This window comes from Pterocles gutturalis, unplaced genomic scaffold (genome assembly GCF_000699245.1).
Source record: "Pterocles gutturalis isolate BGI_N339 unplaced genomic scaffold, ASM69924v1 scaffold1851, whole genome shotgun sequence".
Lineage (NCBI taxonomy): Eukaryota > Metazoa > Chordata > Aves > Pterocliformes > Pteroclidae > Pterocles > Pterocles gutturalis.
The window spans coordinates 10907-18887 of record NW_010099962.1 but is presented as its reverse complement, the minus strand read 5'-3'; the positions used below and the strand labels follow the sequence as shown (position 1 = coordinate 18887).

The following is a 7981-nucleotide window of genomic DNA, read 5'->3' as shown; positions in this document are numbered from 1 at the left end:
TTATTAATATATTGATTTATTGATATATTGATATATTGATTTTTTTTGCAAACAAGTATTTTTCCCAGAATTTATTTTTACTTTTTTTTTGAATGCTTAAGACTAAATGTATTTGCTTTCTCGAAATATATTTAGATACAACATATTGGGGATTTTAATATAGCTCCCATCATCATGTTGGATCAACTCTTGCTTTTGAGAGTAGCAATGGCAGAGAGTCTCTATCTTGCAAGCCTGGCTACCAGGCTCTGCGGACACAGGACCCGGCGGGTGTTGTCCCTTCAGACTTCCTCAGGAGGAAAGGAAGGTCCCAACTTTAGCAAGCTGGAGAACAGGGCACTTGCCCAGCATGACCCAAGAGTAGTGAAGCAAGGAACCAAACCTGAGGCAAGGCCCCTAACTTCCCAAGTACTTTTTCTCTCTAATATACACTCAGGGAGAAAAACAGATGAGTCCCTAATGTTTGATGGCTATCTCTTGGTTTTGGCACAAACAGTAATGTTAGAAATAGAAAAGAAAGGGTAAAAGGAGATTAACATTTGGCAATGTGTGTTGTTTTATCCAGTTGATGCCATGAGAGCAGTGGAGATCTCTGCACTGTGTGGGGCCATGAGGCACTCAAGAGCAGGGCTACACACTCATGGGAAGTCGAGCTGATCTTGGCAGAGCTCTCTTGGGAACTCGATGGGCCCCATCAGAGCTGCGCGCAATGGATCTCGCTGGGAACTGGAAGAAAACATCTGCCCAGCAGGATAAAGGAGCCTGAGCACCTGGACTCGGCAAGACCCTGCCAGGTTCCTGAAGTGCTGTGAGGTGTTCAATGTCTTCAATGCTGCCTGAGTGTTTGGGATTTGCTATGATCTGCCTGATGAAGCAGATGCATAGCAAAGGGCCAGTATTTCATAGGAAGCATATTATTCCTTCAAAATAAAAATCCAAAATAACTGTAGTTCTTTATATATATATATATTTAGGATTCAGGTTACTTACAGGTCAATAACTTTTATGTTATTCTGTACCTCCTCTTGTCATGCCTGTGTCCCAGTCAGTCCTCTCAGCCTCTGCTTCACTAACCTGTCCAAACCTGGGCAGTTTAGCGTTCATGTAGCCCAGATTTAGACACCTACAAGTCACGCAGAAGATACTAGATGCTTATTTTATTTTGAAATGCGTCACCCTTGTGGTGCCTGTTTGACTGTAGGAGCAGCCAGTGGTTAGCGAGATTCAACTCAGATGTCAAATTTTGTGATGCTCTTTATATTAAGCCAAATAAACCAATCCTTAGCTTCTCTTTTAAGAGCAATCCTTTCCTTATGTCACTTTTGGCTGTTCTCAGGACCTGGTACAGACTGAATTCACTGTTACGGAAGAGGAAGGGAGAGAAGGGTGGAGGAAAGGGAAGGAGAAGTCAGTTAGCCAGAGGGGGCAATGAATGAGGTGTAGGGGTGGCTGTGGTTCAGCTAACCACCCGAAATATTGATGTCTCCTGATCCTTCCAAGTATCCTGCAAACTCGATACAGTGAGACTAGGGAGCTGTTTGTAACATCCATTTGAAGGGGCATTTTTGTCCTCCTGCTTCCAGCCTTCAAATTCAGCGACTAAATCCTCCCTCTCCCCAATCCCCCACTCTTACCAATGCAGATTTTCATTTGCAGCTTTTTCCCAATCTTGCTGATGGTTCTGAAGTCAGCCGTGTAGAAGTAGTGCTCGGCTACTGGTTCCGAAGCAATTTCCCTCAGCTCATCCTCGACTGCGTTGCCGACTCCCACAGCAAACATTTTAAATCCTGCGAGCAATGGGAGCCTGTCAGTTGGACAGCCACGGAGCATCACCTTGCTTACCTTCTGGACCCATGGTCTCCACCCAGCCCTGCAGATGTTAACTGGGAAATTAACCCTTTTACCCTCTACTATTATAGACTTATTTCAACCAGGGTACCGAAATTTTTTTTTGTAGGCAAAGTCTTAGTAGAATTATCCAGACAATGACCACTAACACTGCAAGAGCAATGTTTTAGATGTACAAGAAAGGACATGATCATAACACCTTGACAGGATCATGCATCCAACTAGGAAGGAAGCAGTAATACAGCAAAAGGACACAGCAGAAGTTTCAAAATAGCCTGCAGCCACCATTAATCAACCCATGTAGTGGCAAAGTCCCCGGTGCAATGGAGACCTGTGGTTCAGCAAAATTGTAGCTGAATCTCTTTCTAAAATTGCAATTCATGTAGTCTGTCAAGAGCAACCCATACTGTGAGTTAAGAACGTGTCCAGGTACTTTGCTTCACTGTCAAGAGATTGATTGGCCACCTCTGGCTTAAACCTCTTTCTATTGAACTGAACTGCAGTTTTCCCATTGACTTGAGTGGTGATACTCGCTAACCCCTGTTTCAAAATATTTGTCTCTACTTGGCCATGTCTAGACACTGGTAATTCTCTCCCCTGCTCCTCTTTTTGCCCTGTCTTTCTACCTCTGTATGTATCCAATATATATTTTTTTTCAAAGTTCAACTCAAGGCACATATTTGGAGTCTAGTTATAAGTGTCTTGTTATTTATCCCACTGAAATCACTTACGAGCAGATGTTGGAGATTTCTGTGGAGGGACGAGAGAGGAAGAAGAAACAAGGCATAAAGTTTTATCATCACAGAGCAATAAAATCTGTAGATACCATTTATAAGGGTCTTTTGTTTTATAAGAGCTGAACATCCACATAACATGTAATCTTGCTTTGTAAACATCAGCTTTTCATGAGCTTGTAGCTGATCTTTATTATTATGTGTGAGCCCTTAGTCCCATCTAGTGGTTGAGCTGGAAGTTAAAAGTAAAGGATTTAGCAATTCATGAGCGTATTCATTTGGGCTGTATCCACTTAACACAGAGATGTCAGGAGACTGGGAAGTTGTTCAGCGGGTCAGCAAAGGGGCAGATCTCGAGATACTCATACTTCAGTGTTTAGACATATAAATATATCAATATATAGCTGCTGTGCACTTTGAATATTCCAGTAGAAGCTGAAGAGTTTGTTATTAGTGTGTCTGGGATTTGGACAGTGAGTCCACAGTAACTCCCTTAATCTGTGTTTCTGTTTGTTTCTTTTTTTATTTCTTCTTTTCCTTTTCCAGGTCTTAAGGCTGATACAGCCAAGGCACCCTTGGCCCTACAGCTCCCTTTATTCTCCAAGGGGCTCTCTGATGGTTGTCTTTGCCTCACCGTGGGGGTCACTGGTACTGACCTGACTTTCATTACCAACATCAGACAAATCCCCAGCTTCTCCCTGCGGTTTCCTTCACATTTGTGTGAAGCACGCTAGAGCAGCGTGCATCCCATACCAACTGTGTGAAACTCCAACCTGCCCAGCAGAGAGACCTCCAGCAAACTTGGATCAAAGACACAGGGGGTCTGTGGGAACACAATCCAGCTGCTGCTGGCAAACCAAGATTTGTCTTAACCCCAGCCAAAGTTGCTTCAAGTTCTTTAAGAGTGAGGATAGTCAGGCAACTTCTTGACAAAGTCACTCTCTAGTAACCTGTTTCTATCCTAAGGAAGAGACCTCTCCAGGGAAGGAGTCATGCCTAGGTTGATACTCAATGCAGTACCTAGTCCAAGGGGAAAACAAGCCACTGAGAATTCAGAAGACCTACCTAAGTCTTTGGCTTTCTTAGCAGCATCGGTAATGTAGTCTTGTGACCGTCCATCGGTAAAGACTATGCCCACCTTGGGGACCCCAGGCCTAGCTCCGTTGGCGATGGAAAAGGAGCTGTCAACGAGGTACTTCAGAGCCTGGCCTGTCATCGTTCCTTTCTCCATGTAGGCCATTTTCTTGACTGCTGCCTTGATATCCTTCTTGTTCTTGAACTGCCCCAGTGGGAACTCCTGTCTGACAGAACTGGAGTACTGAACCAGGCCAACCTGGGCCTGTTTGTCTGACACCTCCAGCGAGTCCACAATTTGGTTGATGAATTTCTTCACCAGCTCAAAGTTCTCAGGCCGCACGCTCTTGGAGCCATCGATCAGGAACACGAGATCCAGGGCAGATCCTGACCCACCACTGCAAGCTGTAGCAGAATGTGAGAAGAGGGCAAAAGGAGACAGCAGCTAAGACCCCAATTAATTATATAGGAAAATATGACCTAGTGTCATTTTAGTGCTAAGGAAATAGGTTTAATCTGTCAAAATGCAAGAACAGCTCACACTAATGTTTTCAAAGTAATTATTGTTTATAATTGCATGATTTCCTTTTCTGCCGTGTCTGAACAGAACATACCTACCCTGTCTCAGTCCCATCCCCACCACACCACTGCAGATCACAGCTCAGCTCAGTGCAAATGAAAGTCATTACGTACCGCTGCAGGTCTTCCCGTCGTTGTTCAGCGTGAAGCCCTCTTTACAAGCACACTTGTATGCTCCTGGGGTGCTGATACAGATCTGCTCGCAGTCGTGGTCTCCAGTAGCACACAGGTCTGACACCACTGCAAGCAAAGGTGCAGATTAAAATCAGAGACTGTGCCAAGGCTTCTCCACCCAGAGCCTGCTCCGTCCCTCCACAAAGCATTATATTTGTCCCATATGCTCAGTGATAGCTAAACCTGCTCTGCAGCAAGACAAGGCGACAGAGGTCGTTACTCTTGGATAGTGACTGAGATACAAGAAGAAGGAGAAATTTGCACAGTCTCCTGACTCGAAGGCACAGCCAGGACTAGAAATAGTCTCCATACTGAGGACAAAAACCATCTGTGTGCTGAGCGTATCACAATACACTTCACTCTCCAGAGCTGCTGGTTGACGTGTGGTTTCCAGCCTGCCATCTGGGCTGGCCAGTACCCATTTTTCCAGCTATGTTGTACAATTAGGATTAGTGAGTTCAGCCCCACGTGCAGTTTTCTTTCCTGGATGGGATTCATGTCCAAACATACTTGGAATTCACTTCAGACCTACCCCAGCCTGTGCAGCTTTCAGGTTTGCTCTCTACAAACATTTCTGCCTGCTGATCTTAACCTGGATCTGACTCCTGAGATGCTGAGCAAACAGAAGCTGAATTGCAGCCGTCTGAGCCAGCAGCATTCGGTGACTGACAACGCTGTCACAGCTATAGAAATGATGATGGAAAACAAACTGGAGAGTAAACAGATCTGGTTGAAGCGATTTGTTTACAAATATCAGCGTAATCTCTGCAGAAAAATGAGTTTTTCTTGGTCTCTCATAATTATGGCAGGTGGCACAAGGTCTTTTAAAGTTAAGGGGCTTCTGTTCATTATTTTAAGTCATTTGTGTTCTGCTCCTCATGTATTTTGTGCTTGTTTTGGTCTTTCCAATTCACATGTCTGCATGTTGTGCCAGCACTGGTAGATCTTTCCAGCACATATGTAGCTCCTGTCGTTGGGAATATGACAAACCATGCAGATGGCTGTAACACTGGGCTCTCAGTTTGAGTTCTCTGAAGCCTGCTATGGAGATCTTGTTAGTCTAACCAGTGGCTGCATTGCCAAGGGTCTCCCTTTTCCCATGTGTTTGTGGAGCATTATGGGCAACAGCTTGGCCAGTGCTGCACAGTTCTTCCTGCCGTCAGTACCCACAAACCGTGCTCTGCCATCGCAGGTGGTGCTTGGGTACATCTCCAGGGACGGTTTTGTGCAGCTGCTTGCATAGCACGGTAACAGCCCACTTGGCAGTGAATACGCTGCTCTTCTCCGTTAGCTGCAATAACCCTTAGCACAGCGCTTCCCTTGGATGCATCTCTGAGGGTTTTTACCATGGGGACAACGTTGTCATCTGCATGTTACAAATTTGAAAAGCATGGCACAGAAAGGATTTTTTTTCTCTTTATCTTTTTGAATGACACCAATACCAGAACTTCAAAACACATCGTCAGGCCTCCGTGTCTCTGGCTGACTCCTGACTCCAGGGCAGCCAACATAAACTCCCACAAATATTCATGGCCTGGATGATTCCACCTTCTCAAATTTTGTCTCTGCTTTAGTGAGAAGTATTTGTTCCCCTCTTTCATGAGCTTCTGGCGCAGTGACACCTGATTATAATACATGACTCACTTTATATTCAAAATTTTCCTCCTTCCTACACAGGAGGAAATTTTCCTTGATGAAAAGCTGCTCACCCCCATCCTTTTCAGCCTGAAAGTTGAATCATGAAATTTTACACCTCTTGAAGAAATTGGTCTCGGAGAGTTTTACAGGTCCATCTGTGTGGATGTGTTCGCAATGCCTCGCCGGAGGCACCGCGGTGTATCGCACTCTTTAAAAAGTGTTGCCACACGTCTGTGCTTGGACGGGATGGGCGTGCGAAACCCCCAAGCCCCTCGCTGACACATAAAATGGATATTTATAGACCACCTCCTACAGTCTTGTGGGTACGTTTGAAAGTAATAAAGCTTTCTCACTCCATTCAGCAGTTCATGGAGGAGTGAATATGTGTTTGTAGGATAGTCAGGCTCTTTTTATACGCTGTGCAGAAAGACATTAGATACTGCACCAGCCAGGAGAATTTCCTGCCTCACAAGGCTTGCAAAAAACAACAGCATAGTCAAACAAAGGCAGTTCAGCCTCCAGCAGGGAAGTGAAACCATCCCTTGCTTAACTGGGAATTCAGAAGGCAATACCGGTGGGGGAAGTTACAAGCCAGATTCTCAGAACTGCCCAGATAGGCTTAAACATAAGGACAATGATCATGTTTTCCAGGTTCTTTTTCAATGCCTCAAGTAGTAAATGGGTCATGTTTACAAATTCTTCTGTGCTAATAAACTCTGGAGACTTCTTTAACTAAAACTTGAACAAAACCTGAAACTCTTGAAAGGTAACTTCAAAGAGCATCCACCTTCCATACTGCTGCATGCTCCTGCAGACCCAGAAGGGTCCCTCCTTGGATCAAGGAGGCAGATGGATGGAGGATGGTCACATATACAGCTTCCATGGGAAAATCTCACTGGCAGCCGCTTGCAGCTCTTGGCTAGGAACCCAGGGGTTGTGGCAAGGACTTACCACAGAAAGCTTCTTGAAACTTCTGGGTCAGCTTCTCTATAACGCTGTAGCTCTCCACGTAGTCCACATGGTCATCCAGGGGCTCGCTAGCAATCTGCCGCAGCGTGTGCATGTCCACCCGGCCAACCCCGATGGCAAAGATCTCGATGCCAGCTGCCCTGGCCCTGGCTGACACGTCCTGCACTCCATCCTGGGGACGTCCGTCGGTCACAATGATCGCCACCTGTGCAGAGGAGGGCAGAGACAAGGTATGTGCTTGAATGGGTGTTAATACCACTATTGCTTGTGGAACAGGCTGGGTTTGTAAAGAAGGATTCACATTTCTGAAATTAAACAAGTGCCAACGCTTTGTCCCTCTCTTCCCATCTTCCTGAGATCACACAAGCCGTTCCTTTTATGTGGAGTTTGTTTCTTTCTGCACTGGAAAGGTGAAATTGCCATGGACCTGACCAACTTAATTAAGGAGCAACTGGTGCATCTCACCCCTAAGAAAATGAACGTAAAGGTTCTGTTCTTCATATGCAAACTAATGCTCCAGCCAAAACTATCTTCCTGAACCCCCAGCTGACACTAAGGACAACTCTGATTTGGTATGGAACCTTAAAGAATCTCAGGAAATGGAAACATCGTGAGATGAAGACTTTTTCCCATTTTACAGATGGATAAGCTGAAGCAGAGAGAAGGGAAGAGATCTGCCTGAGGTCACGGTGTGTGTCAGTGCCTGCCACGATTTCTGATTCCCTGCTCCAAAATAAATAGCAGAGGTGAAATCCTGCGCCTACGAACATCAGCATTAAACTGCCAGCTGGTTGAAGTGGGAACTGGATTTCACCCTGGGTTAGATGGAACCCTGAAACAGTGGAAAGCCTACAAGAGTCCTGCTCCTGTTGTTACATTGTCCATATTCCTCTTTATTTTTCTTCTGATAAGTGCCATTCTCACAAAAGCTTCATTTTTGTTCTTTGCCAATTCATCTGCTCCTG

General features: G+C 45.2%; 1 protein-coding gene across 1 annotated transcript in view; it reads right to left on the bottom strand.

Annotated features, from left to right (window-relative positions):
• Positions 1-1634: 1634 nt before the first annotated feature.
• MATN1 (matrilin 1, cartilage matrix protein) overlaps positions 1635-7981 on the bottom strand; it is a gene marked incomplete at its 3' end in the record, with an annotated part of 17171 nt that continues 10824 nt past the window's right edge. Inside the window, exons 3-6 of the mRNA XM_010077739.1 lie at positions 6999-7221; positions 4350-4475; positions 3648-4061; positions 1635-1787 (exon numbers count right to left, since the gene is read on the bottom strand). Coding sequence (XP_010076041.1) covers positions 1635-1787; positions 3648-4061; positions 4350-4475; positions 6999-7221 — 916 coding nt within the window. The remainder of the gene's footprint in view (positions 1788-3647; positions 4062-4349; positions 4476-6998; positions 7222-7981) is intronic.